Here is an 18309-nt window from a genome sequence, read left to right as displayed (position 1 = left end):
GTGCAAAAACACAATTGTTTTTTCTCCAGAAAGTTTAAGAAAAAACCTGTGGAATTATAATTCTTGAGTTTGGGTGGACTCTGGGAGTTGGTGATGGACAGGGAGGCCTGGCGTGCTGCAATTCATGGAGTTGCAAAGAGTCGGACACGACTGAACGACTGAACTGAACTGAATGAAACTTTAAGATTTTCCCTAAGTCCTGTGAGCTCTTTATTTCTTCTCTTGTGAAATTAAGGAGTTTACTCAGAAAAAACACTTTTCAGTTTTTAGCTGAGCTACTCAAAGGCCATTAGTAACTTGTCAAATATATTTTTGCAAGTTGAAGCTATTTACTTTTTCTACCCTTTCATAATTTAAAAATGATAAACTGTTTAAATTCTTCAAGCAATTCCAAAAGATTTTCAAGCATTAACACAAGAGATTAGAATAAAAAATACTGTCTGGGCTCATGCAGTAATTATCTGATTGCTATTTAAATAACCCTCTGTTGGCAGCACACTTTTCTCTTGTGAAACTAAATAGAGTTTGCATTAGAAAACTAGTTCTTATGCACAATAATCTTTGTAAATATTTTGAAAATCCCTAATAACTAACCCCCAAATAATCACTTTTATGATTTGTTCTTAATAGTACTACATTTTGTCTGTCTCGTCTTTATTGCTTTATGAACCTCTTTTTGAGCATTTAAGAAATAAATTTTTCCTTTATTTTTTATTTATAGTTTTGTACATCTCTAATAAAACATAGTACTATAAGGGCCTGTATTGTTTCCCTTCCTTTTGTTATTTTCCTTAAATAACTAAAATGTAAATGAAAAGGAATTAAATGTTTCATGATCAAGCTGAAGGAAGAAATTTAAAAATTGTTGAACATAGTGTGCTTGACACCTCATAGAAATGATGCTATTTTATGTATGCATTTCAGAAAGCCTATGAGGAAAGATTTCACAGGTCAGAGAAACCCAAGATTCAAGGGAATTAAGAATCTTTCACCTCAAGTTAACTAACTTACATGGACATGTGGGTACAGATTTGACCAAAAGTACCCGTTCTTCTCTGCTCTTTCACTGCTGAAGAGTACTTTAAACAAGATAGTTCTGTATCTGAATTATACCTTAACTTAAAAAACACTGAAGTACAGACAAAGCTATGAGTCAGCAATCTAATATGATAGGCTTAAGTGTTTCTTGGTAAATTAGGAGAAAAGAGGAATCTGATTTTTTCCCCCAAACTGAGATTATCTGAGTAATCAAGAAATACCAGTAAATCCCTTTAGCTGACTGACTCTGACAGAGATTAAATAACAGTGGTACGATAGCTTGATTACATCTAGCTAGTTTCTGTCTTTGTGTGATTATTTGTGTGTTTAGTGATATTTTTTAATGTATCTTCAGAAAAGTCAAAAAGATTTCTTTTACACCCTAGTTGCCTCTTGGTGCAAAATAAATATTCTAGAGTCAGAGTTACCAAAATTCTGTAATTTGAAATAGGCACATGAATACCGGTAAGCAGAAAGGGCTGGATCAGGAGGTCAGAGTCTTAGGTTCTCACTCAGTTCTTTTTCATTGTGTGTTTTGAGCAAGTTGTTCTTGTCTTGGGGCGGGGTGGGGGGGGGCGTCTCACTCACAAGCAGAATTAATCCCCTCCTTGGTTCACTTGCTTAAATTGGAATGACGACCAAAGGAAATGGTCAGAAAGTGCTTTAATGCTGTATAAATAAGGAAAGATGCTTGACTTTTTAATGACATAGACGCCTTTGAAAGCTGGAGACTCTTAAAAATGTTTTTTGAAGTGTTAAAGGATCATGAATCCCCTAAATCCTATCCACACACTTTAGATTATAAACTGCAGCTACAGGTTAAAGAAACAGAACAGATCTATGCATAATCTGAAATGTTACCTAACTAACATTTACCTAGTGGGCTACTGGAATGTATTTGTTGAAATATAATTTACATTTGGAGAACTTAACACATTTTTCTGAGAATGAAATGTGTCGAGCAAGTTTGAACCAGACTGACTTTCACTTGTCATTTTGTAGTTCAGAGGGCCTCCTCAGCCCTGTGCCAGTGGTCTGAGCACTTTCCCCACGACTGGACAGCTTAGTGGTGTTGAGTGCTCCTTGAGTAGAGGGCCCTTGGCACAGACCAGCCTTGAGTAGAGTGTCTTCCTGCTCCTTACCTGTGATGAGTCACAGGTGACCTCCTGGTGTAGTGCAGCTAGGCTGCATAAACATTTGCCCACAGCCAAATGTGGAATCCACTCAAAATTCTCAAGGACAGACATGTTTACTAGTTCTTCTTATGGCTTAAAAAAAGTCAATAGATGTTTGGTAAATGAAGCAGTGATTTCGCCTTTCTTAAGAAATGCCATACTGGCTTATATGGCAAAATTGCAAATTTTCAAGTTATTCCTGCTTTTCTACAAATTAAAAAGCAAATTGCCTTTTACCCAAGTTTGGTATATCCATAATGTCCTCCCAGCCCTCCTGGTTCCTTTTGTAAGATAATCTTGTTTTTTGTGTCTGAGGTTAGCTAATAGCTGGCACAGTTCATGGTTGTTGAAAAGGGCTGATGATGCTTTCTGAAAGCTTAGTGTTATTGATTTTGGTGTGTGTTCTAACCCAGTGGTTGGTTTATTTATTTCTTAACTGCAGCTCTAGCCAGGGATACATTTTATATTGTGATTCAATACACATGAATGCACCCTTACCTAAAATAAATTTTATGAAATAATTATTGCTCTTTCTACATGTATTCCAGTATATTCTATTTCATTCAAAATATTTTTATTGAAGTATAATCAATTTGCAATATTATATTCTCTTTTGTTAATTGATTGTCATAATCTGTTAACGGAATTAACCTGACCTGGCAAAGGGTTTCAAGGTATAGTCTAAAGAAACAGTTTAAAGTTACATGTCAGTTTTCACTTATGATTTATAATATATTTAGAGGTATCATTTCATTTCATTTGCATATCTCAAACTACCACGTAAACTCCTCAGTGAGTATACCAAGTGTAATCCTTCATCTACAAAAATGTTAAATGATTAAAAATAGAAAGCTTTGTGGATTTGTTTGTTTCAGTTAATTGGGAGGGTGTGGATGAATTTTAAGTTCTTTTCATCTTTTTCCATATACTCAACTATTAAGCCACATATTAATTATAAAATTTATGATCCTTTTATTTGTTGAACTTAATATGACTGCCTTAATTGGAAATGTTTATTGCTCATCCAGCAACAATTAATTTTTTACATTTAATGCTTTATAGTTTATCCAAACTGGGGCCAGGTTCACAAAGAACATTTGAGTGGCACAATTTGTAATTTGTCAATTAAAGAGATTTATCAAAATTAGCTCTGCCTCTATTTTTTCTGTTTAAAAAGTAGAAAAAATATTTTAGACAGAATTTTTTTGTTTTCCTGACTTTTTAAGAAGCTCTGCCATGCATGCTGAACTTGGTCAAGATGATATTTTGACGATTTGTGTATGAACATCTCCCTGCAGATTTAGAAGAGTTTATTACCACCCAGCCAAGATGAACATGGTGAAGAGGATCATGGGGCGGCCGAGGCAGGAGGAATGCAGCCCGCAAGACAACGCCCTAGGACTGATGCACCTCCGCCGGCTCTTCACAGAGCTGTGCCACCCTCCTCGGCACATGACCCAGAAGGAACAAGAAGAGAAGCTGTACATGATGCTGCCAGTGTTTAACAGGGTGAGTCCAGGCTGCCAAGCACCTGGCTTTAGGATGGGGTGGTACTGAAGGAATCTTGAGATTACAATAAGTCGTGTTGTTGTTGTTGAGTTGCTAAGTCATGTCCACCTCTTTGCAACCCCATAGACTTCAGCACGCCAGGCTCCCCTGTCTGCCACTCTCTCTTGAGGTTGCTCAAAGTCATGTCTGTTGAGTCAGTGATCCTACCTAACCATCTCATCCTCTGCTGCCCTCTTCTCTTCTTGCCTTCAATCTTTCCCAGCATCAAGGTCTTTTCGAATGAGTTGGCTCTTCTCATCAGGTAGCCAAAGTATTGGAACTTCGGATTCAGCACCAGTCCTTCCAGTGAATGTTCAGGGTTGATTTCCTTTAGGATTGACTAGTTTGATCTCCTTGCAGCCCAAGGGACTCTCAAGAGTCTCCTCCAGCACCACAATTTGAAGGCATCAGTTCTTTGAATTGACAATAAGTCAGAGGTAGGGAAATAAATGATAGAATGAGTTCATTTTTGAGAAGCTTGATGACATTCATTCTTTCCTTTCAGTTTGCTATAAGGCGATTTGATGTGAGATCTGGTCAGAATGAAGTCCTTTTATTTCTAATAGATCAAAGGAAGATTGTGAACATTTTGTAAAATGTTCCTCTAATGGTTGATCCTTGGGAGAGAGAGAGGTTGTAAATGACCACTTATGTTATTTCTGTTATCTTTTGAAGTGATGGTTTATGGCATCAAATGGTGCAGTTGCCGCAGTGCTTTAGATACTTTGAAGAGTCATCACAGTTTACTTTGTTGTTTGGATTTTCTAGAAGAGTTCTTGTGATAGGATAGTTAGTCCAAATAGAACTAATGTTTTAATGTGTTTCGTCTAGTTGATCACATGTAGCAGTCTTAGTGGGGACTTTCAGAATAATTTAAAAGTTTTTATCAAAAATGTATATGAACATAGTGTAAAAAGTCAGATACTTCCACAGGCTTATAGAGTCCTCTCCACTGCTGGTTGTTGCTGCCACCTTTAGCTCTTTCAGCTTTTGCATAGCATACTGTTACAGCTATTTCTTGATTATTCAGTTTTAATTGACTTCTTGTTGAGAAATAGAATAATTAGCTTTTTTTTTACCTCTGCATCCCTCCAAACCATGCACACATGCTTTCACTCATCCATGCTACCCTGCTCCTTTTTCTTCCCATACGAGTATAGCATTCATTTAAGGAAGATTCAGTGTGTATCCTCTGTTGACCCTGGTGTAAATATTATTCATAGATGAACCTTATAACAAACCACCACTATTTTCCATTCTTGTTTTCGTCAGACTTTGTAAACTAACTGTCTCAGTTTCTGCCTTTCTTCGTGTCTCTTTTTCTTCCCCGTCTCTCTTTTACTCTCCTTTGATCTGTCTTTGTCCTCCTCATATCTTTCTCTACTTCCCTCTCTGTCTCTTTCTCCCCATCTCTGCCTGTCTCTCCCTGTCTCTCTATCTCTCTTCCCACGTCTCTCTCCTGTTTCTCTCTGTTCCTCTCTTGGCCTCCCCTGCCCCCTATTTCTCCCCTCCCTTGTCTTTCTTTTTTCCTGTGTCCATGACTCACTGTCTCCCCTCACAGTCTCACTGATCTGTTTATTGTTTGTTCTCTGTGTCTGTTAGTCTTTCTGTGTGAAATTTTCTAGATTATTTTTCTCATTATTTTGAAATTTTATGGAGGCTTCACGTGAATTTGCAAGCGTGTACTTTTTATTTTTGGGAAAATATTTTGAAATATTTCTTTAATATTCTTCCCTTTGTTTTATATGTTCCCCTTTTCTGCAACTCTATCAATCAAGTATTAACTTTTTGGGATTAACCTTGTGCTATCATATTTTAATTTCTTTGAACAGTTTTTTGAAATTGTGCAATATCTCCTTATCCCTCAGAAAATATTAAAGCTTTTTCAAATTTTCTCATGCCTCTTTCCTTGTTATTTGCTCCAAATTACTGTTTTTCTTTGTTTATATTACTTTCTTTCATATTGGAGTAATCTTCAGATGTCTGATGATAATTGTCTTATACATTGATATTTAAGAATGAGGTGTTGAAACACTGATTGAAAAGTATTTGTGCAGTGGTGAGACTTTTCCAGTGGTAAGATGATCTGGCTGGATAAAATGTGGAGACCCGTTAGCCTAGGATATGTTGATATTCCAGGAAAGCGTAGTTTTCAGTCTCCTGCCTGAAGCGTTATTTTGCTGTTATTCAGTCCCTAAGTCGTGTGCGACTCTCTTGTGACTTCATGGACTGCAGCACTTTAGCTTCCTGTGTCCTCTACTCTCTCCTGGAGTTTGCTCAAATTCATGTGCATTGAGTCAGTGATGCTATAACTGTCTCATCCTTTGCCACCCACTTCTCCTTTTGCCTTCACTATTTCCCAGCATCAGCGTCTTTTCCGAAGGGTGGGCTCTTCTCATCAAGTGGCTGAAGTATTGGAGCTTCACCTTTAGCATCAGTCCTTCCAATGAATATTCAAGGTTGATTTCTTTCAGGTGTGACTGATTTGATTTCTTTCCAGAGTATATACCTGCTGGTGTTTCCTTAAAGCTAAATTGAAGAACAAGACTGATGTTTCATGCTCAGTAGATAGACTTTCACTTAGTCTCCAGTTTGTAGCTGTCAGTATTCTTGGTTGTTCCTCTCTGGGGTTTAGACTTTCAGGTGTCTCCTGGCCTTGGGAGGGGCTGTCACCTTCAGTTTCTCAGCTGTAAATAAGAATATCCACCTTGTGGGGTTGGTGTGAGGATTAAGTAAGAAAATATACTTAACGCACTTAACAATTGTTTGTCCTAGGGAACTTTTGTGTCTGTTATTGTTTTTATGACATTACAAGATGAAGGAAAGATTATTAACTATTTATGCTGAAATGATTTCATATTGAATATATGCTGAAATACATTCAGTTTATGTGTTATTCATACCAAACTAAAGGCTAATTTGACAGCAGAGAGGAGGGACAGACTCTACACATTCTGTGTTAATTTGTGTGATTGTCTCTTCGTGTATTTTGTGACTGTGCGCTACTGAGTCATTCCGTGAATATGTGTCAGACAAATAGAAGTTGTGCTATACACCATGCTCTGCACTGGAGTTCTGAGATAAGATAAAGTCCAGCTTTGTGAATCAGAAGTATCATGAGGAAGATAAACATGACATGTAATTCTGTTGGAGAAGAGATGAACACATAAACAGATAATGGAATAACAAAGAAATATAGTACTAGAGACACAGAAGAATCTTATGGCACCCCTGAAAGGAGAGTTACCTGAAAGTCTATGGGGGAGTCAGGGCAGGGAAATGTCTTTTGAGAATGTGATGTGATTCTTGAATCCTTATAAGGTAGGCATTAGCCAGATCAGAACTAACTAGGCTAAATTAACCAAGAAGGTAGTTAGAGTAAGAAATTCAAGCCTGAATCAAAGTAAATTCCACAAACATGCTGATGTGTGCGAGCATCTGTAAGTGGTCTAAGAAGTTGATTTTATGTCAAGGAGGGGTAAAAAAAAATGACTATTAAGATTGATAGGAGCTACATCATGACAGGTTTTATGGCATATTAAGAGTTGCCTCATGCAAAGAATTGACTCATTGGAAAAGACTCTGATGCCGGGAGGGATTGGGGGCAGGAGAAGAAGGGGACGACAGAGGATGAGGTGGCTGGATGGCATCACCGGCTCGATGGACATGAGTTTGAGTGAACTCCGGGAGTTGGTGATGGACAAGGAGGCTTGGCGTGCTGCGATTCATGGGGTCGCAAAGAGTCAGACATGACTAAGCGACTGAACTGAACTGAAAGAGCTAATACTTTTTCTTGGAGGTGTGCAGAGCCAATGAGGTATTCTCAGCAATAGAATAAGGAAGAAGAAAGGGCCAAAGTGAGGCTATCTCTTATGTTTCTAATTTGAGAAACTGGGTGGATGTTTTCCTAGGAGCTGAGAAACAGAGGTGTAAGTGATAGACTCAGTTTGGGGCCTTGAGTCCACACTGTGAGCTTCCCAGGTGGAGGTATTCAGTAGGCAGTTAGAAGCTCAGGTGAGGGGATGTGGCTAGGTACTTACTTTGGGGACCACTTCAGAGATGTGGTCGTTGGAACCCTAGAAGGGGACCAAACGCTACTCATGCCACCCCCTACGCCAGGAGCAGTAGGCGAGGATGAACCATGGAGAATATGGTTGTTTAATGAAAGAAGGGGGACCCATAAAGGACACAGCACAGGAACTGGTCAGTAGCAGTACAAACAGAATCAAGAGAGGGTGATTATGGAACTCAAGAGATAATAGTTGCGAGAAAAAGCATTCATCTCTGTGCAATAGAGAGACCAGCAAATGGAGACCTAAACATGTGCTTGAGGTTTGCCAGTTGGAAAGTTACTAGAATGGCAGCATCAGAAAGGAGTATGTTGAGCAGTGAATGGGAGATGAGAAGAGACTATGGATTCAGCTTGTGGAAATGTGAAAGAAAATGAGGATGGAAGAGATCGATGGAGGTGACTCCTGCAACAGGGAGTTTGTGTTTGTATATTTCTGGTGTTTTGCTGTGTTGTTAAAAGTGGGATAGATCCAGGCATGATCATAAAGAGAAGGGAAGAAACAAGCATAGGGGGAAATCCGATGTTTAAGAGAGTGAAGTTTCGTGAAGAGAGTCAAATTACAGGTGGGTGAGTGAGTCTTGACAGTGATAAAGAATCCGCCTGCAATGCAGGAGATGCGGGTTGGATCCCTGGGTTGGGAAGATCCCCTGGAGGAGGAAATGGCAACCCATTCCAGTATTCTCCCTGGGAAATCCCATGGGCAGAGGAACCTGGTGGGCTACAGTCTACAAAGAGTCAGACATGACTTAGCGACTGAGCAAGTACACGTGAGCTTTGAACAAGAGAGACACTGTGTGCTGTAGGAAAGCCTGTAGTTTTGTTGGGTATGAACACAGATTTGTAGTGAAGGTGGTGGAAAGTTGAATAAGATTTTGCTCCATGACCTCTGTTTCCTATAGTTTTCAATAGAAGATGTCTGTGAAAACTTTGGAGTCAGTAGGTTGGATAGGGGACTTTAGGAAATTGTGATAATTTGGAATATTAATGAAAAGGAATTGAGAAAGATAGTTGAAAAGGGACAACAGAAGACTTAGGGCCCAGTGAAGGTTGGAGATAGTACCTTTGTACTGGATCTTACCCATGCAGGCGTGTGATTTTTCTCGTTCACTTAAAAAGCAGTATGTGTGTGGAAGCAGAGAAGACAGATAGCTGTGTGTGCTCTATTGGGGCTGAGCTTTCACTGGGTTGATAAAGCAGAAGGTCAGGAGTAGAGGGACAGATAACAGTAAGAGATCTAACTCACATATCACTCTTGAAATTGGGTGGGATGAAACAGGAACAGAGCGTGATCATTTTTTTGCTCTCTGAAATAAAAGGCTGAGTAATGGAAAGAGATGATGATAGAGTAGGAACACAAGGAGAGGTGGGGAAAGGTTTAAATTTTAGATAGCCATTTTGAAAATGAGAGAACTGATTACAGAAAAGCTATTGTTTTAAAACCCTGTTGAGGTAGCAGTCATTAATTTTTATTACAGCCAGTTCTGGGAAGTTGGCTTTATTTTGAATGCTTTTGTTTTTGTTTTGTATCATTGTCACAAGGTACTTACTATTGGCTACCAAGGAGTCTGAGGTCATTTCCTTCTCTCAGACTTAAGAACATTGACAAGGTGATGATAATGTTATGAGTAGTTAGCACAATTGTTATTCTCAGCTGTTAACATAAATTTGTAAGTCATATCGTGGATGTGTGTCCCGTACATTTCATCAGTTAAGCTTCCACAGTCAATTAAGTGAGTCTTAGACTAGAATAATCCAAATAACTTGACCTTTTTTTTTTTCTTCAAGATTGAGATTCTTTAGTGGTTATTCTTTATTGCTTAGACTGTTTGTCTTAGTTTTCTTGGTTCTGCGCTGCCAAGAAAAAGAAAGTCTCTCATCTTTCAAGCCAGAAGTTTTTAGTTGGTTAATTAAAAGCATATATATATGTATGGGATTTCCCTGGTGGTCCAATGGCTAAGACTCTGAACTCCCAATGTAGGGCGCGCGGGTTCGGTTTCTGGCCAAGGAACTGTATCTCACGTGCCACAACTAAGACCTGTTGTGGTCAAATAAATTAAAAATAAATATTTTTAAAAATTAGGTCAAAAGCACATATATATGCCCTGCCTTAAAGCTGTAATACAGTGAGTGATTTAAATATCATAAAGGTTCATTCAGCTCTTTTTTTTTTCCTTCTTTTTATTGTACTTCACTTGATTGCATTTTTTTTACAAATTGAAGGTCTGTAGTAACCCTGCATGGCCAGATGCCACTTAGCATTTTTATAAATTATTTTTTTATTGAAGGACACGACTGAGCGACTGAACTGAACTGAACTGATAGATGATTTGCAGTGCTCTTCATTTCAGGTGTATAGCTAATTCAGTTATATGTTTGTGTATAGGCATAATTTTCTTCAGAGTCTTTGTACCAAATATAAATAGAGAGAAAGTTTTTTTGTACCATTGTGACCAATTTAAAAAAATACATATAAGTTGTATTTGTATGTTCTATTGAGTTCATGGCTTATCTATCATTTACAGACTAAAATTGTCCTTAGATATTATATCTGTTAAATTCGGAAATCGATAACCATGTTTATTTAAATAATGTTTGGCCATTTGTACATGAACACCCTCCACTAGTAAGAAACAGCTTGGATGAATGAATAGCTCAGTAAGGCTCCAGACTTCCTACCATGATGGCCAAAAATGAACTGTGTTGTTGATTTTTGAGACTTTGCTGGATTCATGCTAAATGGCAAATAAACCACATTACAGTTAGGCACGGACATTTATCTGCAGAATCGTTTCCAAAGTGTGTTCCCTAGTGTTATTTCAGTGTGTGATTTTGGCCTTTAAGAGACACACAGTTGAGAAGTGGCATGTGTTGAGTCCTTTTCCTGGGCCAGGACTCATGCTGGGTTCTTCAGCTGCCTCCTGTAGTCATCATCACAGTCCGGCAAAGACACTGCTGGCCTCCTCCTTCTCACAGATTCTCTCAAACTGAAGGATTATGGTGAAGTCTGAGAATAGCTGGGTAATATTTAATCAGCATTCTCAAAGATAATTAACCTTTAGTCCCAAGAACAAAAGCTTACAGAGAAAATATTTCGTTTAAACTTATTAAAAAACGAATAGCCTTTTAGTCATCTAAAAATGAACTACCATTGTTAATTACTTTGGTATGTGTTATCAGACTTCATTGTGTGTATTATAATCTTTTCCCTGGATCTTCTTTTAGAAACTCCCCTTGTTTTTGAATTTGCTTCTGAATTATATTCAAGAAACATCTAAGTTGAATCCAGTGTCTGTTTCTTATCCTTCACAACTAACCTTTTCTGCCTGCATTGCTGGAGACCCAGGTTCTATTTCTGGGTGATCTGCTGGAGAAGGGAATTGGCTACCCATTCCTGTATTCTTGCCTGGAGAATTCCATGGACAGAAGAGCCTGATGGGCTATTCATGAGGTCCTGAAGAGATGAAAACGACTAGTCACGCTCATGCACAATAAAACTTTATTGAGTAGCTTCATTCAGTAACAAATACATGCTGAACCTCTGCTTTCTGCATTCCATTAGAAAACACCATTCATTTGTTCTCCCCAAGTATACCAAAAATATTTAGTTGAGAAGCAGCTAGGAAATTTTCTGACGTTTATTTAGATGGATGTTAAAAATGACCCTTCTAAACACAAGTCAAGCCATGGTAATTCCCTCTTAAGATGAACACTGAGCAAAGTTGTAGTGCTAGGGTTCCTGCGAAGTTGAATTAAGACAGTACAGTTCTGAGTGACTAAGAGCACAGCTTGGAATCAGACAGGTCTAGTTTTGAATTCTCTTGCTACCACCTCCTGCTGTCTCCCCTCCTTATCTGTAAAAGGGGAATAATGTGCAGGATTTAATGAGATTTGAATGCCATTATCTGTCAAGTACTTGAATAGTGCTGTGCATACTGTAAAGGCTCATTTTATGATAATTATTGTTATTTTTTTTTAATTTGCCAGAAGTTTTGTTCCTTGTATTGTTGTTTTCATCTGGGTATGAATGTCTGTTCTATAGGACCATCCCTCTGCGGTGGATGTACTGCCGACCAGTTCTGTCTCTCACCTCTCCGCTTTGATAGATGAGGGAACTAAGAACAGGAAAATTTTGACCAGAGACCTCGAGGGCATAAAGATAATTCCAGCTGTGAGCTTCCCTCTCTGTGGCACACAGGTGCATGATTGAAGCATTGTCTGTTTCCCACTATTTGTGGAAGGTGGTGAATATGTACCCAGTATTTTAAGATTTGATTGTTAAAGTCAGTCACCAAAAAAATCTCTTTACTACCTGACACTTTCAGTATTATCGAAAAATAAAGCTCAACATTCAGAAAACGAAGATCATGGCATCTGGTCCCATCACTTCATGGGAAATAGATGGGGAAACAGAGGAAACAGTGTCAGACTTTATTTTTTGGGCTCCAAAATCACTGCAGATGGTGATTGCAGCCATGAAATTAAAAGACGCTTAGTCCTAGGAAGTAAAGCTATGACCAACCTAGACAGCATATTAAAAAGCAGAGAAATTACTTTGCCAACAAAGGTCCGTCTAGTCAAGCCTATGGTTTTTCCAGTGGTCACGTATGGATGTGAGAGTTGGACTATAAAGGAAACTGAATGCCAAAGAATTGATGGCTTTTGAACTGTGGTGCTGGAGAAGACTCTTGAGAGTCCCTTGGACTGCAACCAGTCCATCCTAAAGGAGACCAGTCCTGGGTTTTCATTGGAAGGACTTAGGCTGAAGCTGAAACTCCAATCCTTTGGCCACCTGATGCGAAGAACTGACTCATTTGAAAAGACCCTTATGGTGGAAAAGATTGAAGGTGGGAGGAGAAGGGGACATCACCTACTCAATGGACATGAGTTTGAGTGAACTCCGGGAGTTGGTGATGGACAGGGAGGCCTGGCGTGTTGAGGTCCTGGGGTCACATACTGTCGGACACGACTGAGCGACTGAACTGAGCTGAATATATATATGTCAGTCTCAGTCTCCCAAGTCATCCCACCGTATTTCCCCACTTGGTATTTATACATTTGTTTGTTCTCTGCATCTGTGTCTCAGAGAGCTTTTATGACAACCTTGTCTCCCTCCAGGCATTCCCTTTCAAGCGCCCTGTTTACTTCCTTTATAACACATCACTATCCGACATAATTTTCAATTGTGAGTAACTTACCATTCATCTCCTGTACTAATGTGTAGGTTCCATGAGCACTTGCCTTGTTCACCTTTATATCCACAAGTCTTTGTTTACCTTTACATTCGTGGCTCTGAGTATTGCCTGTCGTATATAGGAGACCAGTAAATATTTATGAGTGAACAAATGAAAGAGTGAATTAATCGGTAGTGTAGGATCACTAGACTAAAGATAGTTTATGTCAAAGAAGCAACCATTTTTCTTTTCAGATGAGGAAATACGACACGGTCCTTTCTGCATAATATTGACTTTGGTTTGGTCAGTTCAAGCAAGATAGCTTTTGAAAGAAAAAATTTCCTTGTGGAAATAACAGCGGTAAATATCAGGATTTGTATGAAAAGTTAGTTACATTTTTTAACAGTATATTATTCACTTAGCATGAAAACTGCTTGAATATCTTTGCTTATACTATCCCAGAAATGAACTATTTTATGAAGTTGCATTAATTACTCTTAGGAATAAAATAGTGCTTTTTAATTCTTAAGAGCAAAATATACATCAATTTATTCTGAATAGTTTGAATAGTTATCTACTTCAAATCAGTTTGACAAAAACTTAAGTTTGCTTAAGCATTGCCTGAGCAAAATATATGGTTATTTTATAAACATCTTTAGTAGGCAGTTACATATTCATCTCTGGGTGCAGGTAGGATGGCTATTCAAGCTTGTGTTGTTAAGCTTCTCAATTTCTAATCTAGCTCTAATTTTTTAAAGAACACGGATCTTATTTAACAGGCATCAGAGAGTTACTATAAGCACATACTATCAGAATTCCAGCAGAAAAACAATTTATTAAGGAGATCCTGAAGAGAACAGTTTATTTGTTCTTTGAAATAATTTAAAATTTTGTGTCAAGTTAACAAACAGACTACCTGCATAAAAGTACACCCTGTAGAATTGATTTATTATTGTTTGTTAGGTACTTCCTGCTCTATTTGAGTATGATTGTAAGAAACATGATATTTATTGTAATAATGTAAGAAACATTTCTATTACAAGGATATTATAAGTTATATTCTTTTATTAGGATCCTTGGAAGGAAATTTTTATAGTATGAAAAGTAGAAGTACTTTCTTAAGTATGTGTTTTTCTTACCCAAGGACCTTGTGGACCATATAATTCACTACGTTTTTTTTCCTGTGTATTTGATCCCAACTTCATGACTAAAATGTGGCAAACACAGAGGTCTTTTTCCAGTCCATGTGCCTAACCTTGATTTTTTTTAAAATTTGCATATATTTTTTTTTTTTCTTACTTTTTGTTTATTGTGCTCAGTCAGTAAGATGTGTCCAGCTCTTTGGGACAGCATGGACTGTAGCCCACTAGACTCCTTTGTCCATGGGATTTCCCAGGCAAGAATATTGGAGTGGGTTGCCGTTTTCTCCGCCAGGGGATCTTCCAGACCCAGGGATTGAAGCTACATCTCCTGTGTCTCCTGAACTGACAGGCAGATTCTTTACCACTGAGCCATCTGGGAAGCTTTTGTTTATAATTTGTGTCCTTCCATGCTACCTAAAGATTTTCTAGAATTTGGTTGTACAGGCAGGCAGCATGTAAACAACCATATTTAGGGAACATCCCTTTAAAAGGCAGGGTGCTGGCTTAGCAAGGAATACAATGCTGAGTGAGATATATTTTCCTCCCTTTTAGTGACATTTGAAGAGAAAATAAGAATACAGAATATTGTTTAAGTTTTTAATAGAGAGCTATCATTATAGTGTTAGGAGACACAGAAGTCCCTTTTAACTACAAAGATATTTTTAAAAAAATAATATTCCAGACGCATCCAGTTATATAGCTATTATAGTACTCTTTCTTTACGTATTACAGTCTGTTCAGGTTTTGTTTTCTTATTGTCTTTGCTGAACCTTACCAGTTTAAGAGTGATTTATTTATTTATTTTTTAATAATTTTATCTATTTTTGGCTGTGCTGAGTCTTTGTTCTGCATGAGCTTTTCTCTAGTTGTGGCGAGAGGGGCTGTTCATTGTTGGGTGTGTTGGCTTCTCATTGCAGTCGCTTCTTTTGTTGTGGAACATGTGCTCAAGAGCCTTAGACTTCAGTAGTTCTGACTCCCAGGCTCCAGAGCACAGGCTCAGTAGTTGTGGTGTGCGGGTTTACTTGCTCAGAGGCATGTGGGATTGTCCCAGATCAGGGATTGAACCCGTGTCTCCTGCATTGGCAGGCAGATTCTAATCCACTCAGCCACCGGGGAAGCCCTGGTTTATTCTTAAGTACATTTATTGTAGGTTTTTTTTTTAAGTATATTTAATGCCCTCATTCATATTCTTTATTCGAATCTTTTGGCTGTCTTGTTTTGGGAATTATTGAGGTTAGAATTTAGAAAGTCTGATATACAAGTTTAGTGAATTCTTTATTTTAGCCTAGGACTTAGCACTAGATAAGTCCCTGCTTTTTACCTTCTGATATGTCTCTTTTTTGCCATCAAAGGAATTTACCACTTTCCTCTAATTTCTTAATCTAGATTTCTTTGGAGAAATTATATTTTCTTAAGTTTATTAGTAAGATTAATTCAAACTTGATAGATAAGTGGTTTTTGGCTTTTAGATTTATTTATTTACTCATTCATTCCACAAATTATTTTACATGCATAAGGAAATGTGGCTAGGTGTGATTTATTGAAAGAGTTGTATTTTAACCTTACTCAGATCCGAAATAACTGTGCAAGCATATACTTTTTTTAAACTTGATTTTTCAAGTCACACCACACTTTTAAAAGCACTTTTAAAAATAGAAGAAAAAAGTTGACAGGGCTGTGTTAAAAATGTCTTTGTCATCCACAGGTTTTTGGAAATGCTCCGCCAAATACAATGACAGAAAAATTTTCTGATCTGCTGCAGTTCACAACACAAGTCTCACGACTGATGGTGACAGAAATTCGAAGGAGAGCATCAAACAAATCCACAGGTATTTGTCACAGAAACCACCAAAAACTGATTTATTTGAAGGGACAGTTTGGTAAAAGTGCTATTAAAACCAAGCAGAAAACTGACCCAGTGCTAAGCTCAGAGGTATTAATACCGTTTCCCGTTCCCTTTCTTACATTCACAGGCTTCTGTTGGTATCAGCACCTGCTACTCTTAAGTGGAGTGGGTCTGCTTCCCATGGACCACTACCACCCCAGCCCTCACCATTTTAACACACTCTGTTTCCTTCTGAACAAGATCCAAATTCCTAGCATGACATTCAGCACACACTCAGGGTCTGTAGACACACACACAAACACACACACACACATATATACTCTGGAAATACACACACACACACACACACACACACACAAACACTCTGGAAATACACACATGGTGTGCACGCGTGCACTTGCCTTGCCTACCCTTTTTTATTTCTTGTTATCTTTTTCTGTTATATTTCCGTATATTTCAACCAAACTGAGTTGCTTGTAGTCCTGTGTGTGCTCTTTTTTTCTATCCCTGTGATACATCACCAAGGAAGAAGCATCTCCCCCATCCACCTATCTTAGTACATCTAAATCTCAGCTTGGATTAAGTCACACTTCCTAGACAGAATGTTTCTTGATTCCCTTAATCAAAGAAACAGTTCTCTCTTCTTATCTATTTAGCTTCCCAAGTGATGTTTATGTATGTATCTTTCTAGTAGGCCATCTTTCTTCTTTCCAGTAGACCGTAGCCTGCAGTCTTTACCACAGGCCTTTACACAGTAGGCCTTTTGTAATCGCTGCCCGAGTAACTGTTCTTGCTCATAATTAGGTAATTTTAAATTTCATAATGTATTATTCCTTTTAATCAGAATTAAAATATGCTGTTTTGGTTGTGATTACTATTAGTCATTTTCTAAAGCAGCAATATGTTTGAAGGATTTTACCTTAATTTTTACCTCGTTGTTTTGGTTTTGTAGCAATTGTTTGAGTGATTGCTTTCCTACTGAAGCATTAGACCAAGAAATCAGTAATTTAAGTTTTGCTTCTACTATCTGTTTGGAACATCACTTACCTTTTCCATCCATCGAATTACTATTTTTCCAATAATAACAGTACTGTCTTTGCTATATAATACTATTTTAAAATTTGGTTTCTATTTTTAGTTTGAAAAGTATACAGATGCATGGTTTTAAGGGTCAACTAGTTTATAGATTTATTAAAAACAGTATCTCCCTTCCACCATCCTGGTTCATCCTCATTTTTCACTCTTAAGATGCAGTGACTTTTTACATCTCTTAACTGCTTTTGATATTTACTTCTGTCTGTAACGTGCTTACAATGGGTGCCCTTGATTTTTCATATTTAGATTCTATCTTCTGACTTCCCACAAGAGCAGTGGGACTTTTAAGCTCACCACCAGTACCACACAGATGCACACTTCTGTATCTTCATATCAGTCTATCACAATTTGATTAGCTCGGTATTCATTATAATATTGTGTCTGAAAACACTATGCAAAGTTGAGCCATGTGGTATTCTCTGATTATACTGCCTTTCTTGAAAACTTCTCCACCTCTATCACTAGTTTATAATTGCCCTTTTTTTAAAAAAAACAAACTAGGCTTTCTACATTTTCATTAATACATTCTTCCTCCCCTACTCCTATGTTTTTCTGAATTTCCCCTTAATATGACTGAGGTGTCTGATGTTTTGTCAATTTCATCTTCTTGCAAATAGCTCTTCCAGAACCTTCTGCCTGCTTTGATCTGTGGTAGTTGCTCTTTTGGCCAGCTGGACGGCTGTCATTTTTACATCTTAACTCACATCATCCTGGGATGTCTTTCCACTTCTTTGAGATAGAGATTTGGTTTCCCGAATCTCGCGTCTTTTTTTCTCAAATTAACTTCCTCATTTTTGGTAACATATCTTTTCCAGCAGCTTCCTGAGAAAAGATGCATTACAGTTATCATTTTTGATTTTGGGTTTTTTTGTTTGTTTTTAGAAATCTGTGAGTGAAACTTTGTTTGACTCTTGCTGTGTAAGATGAATTCCTTCCTCTTATCCAAGGAAGGCGATAAATTTAGGGTGACAAGCTTTCAGGTACCAGGGCTTCGAACAGACCTTATCACATCACATAGGATGGCTTTGTTGCAGAAAGGGGGAAACTCATAGAACCAGGCTTCAACAGGACAAAAGAAGTCACAGGTCCATCACCCTCATCACTTCACAGAGAAGTGTGCGTGGGATATTCCGCCTGCCCAGAGCATAAATGCATTCTTAACGGTGAAGATGCAAACTGTGATCTAAACTTTGAGTTCTGGATGTGAGTCTTTCCTTATTCG

At 38.0% G+C, this 18309-nt stretch overlaps 1 protein-coding gene across 1 annotated transcript in view; it reads left to right on the top strand.

Annotated features, from left to right (window-relative positions):
• The window catches only part of WDFY3 (WD repeat and FYVE domain containing 3), a 248274-nt gene that overhangs the window by 55985 nt on the left and 173980 nt on the right, over nucleotides 1-18309 (top strand). Inside the window, exons 2-3 of the mRNA XM_052641586.1 lie at nucleotides 3512-3722; nucleotides 15852-15975. Coding sequence (XP_052497546.1) covers nucleotides 3543-3722; nucleotides 15852-15975 — 304 coding nt within the window. The 5' untranslated portion in view covers nucleotides 3512-3542. The remainder of the gene's footprint in view (nucleotides 1-3511; nucleotides 3723-15851; nucleotides 15976-18309) is intronic.

This window comes from Budorcas taxicolor, chromosome 6, assembly GCF_023091745.1.
Source record: "Budorcas taxicolor isolate Tak-1 chromosome 6, Takin1.1, whole genome shotgun sequence".
Lineage (NCBI taxonomy): Eukaryota > Metazoa > Chordata > Mammalia > Artiodactyla > Bovidae > Budorcas > Budorcas taxicolor.
The sequence above is the reverse complement of the archived record's forward strand: the minus strand, read 5'-3'. Positions and strand labels throughout refer to the sequence as shown.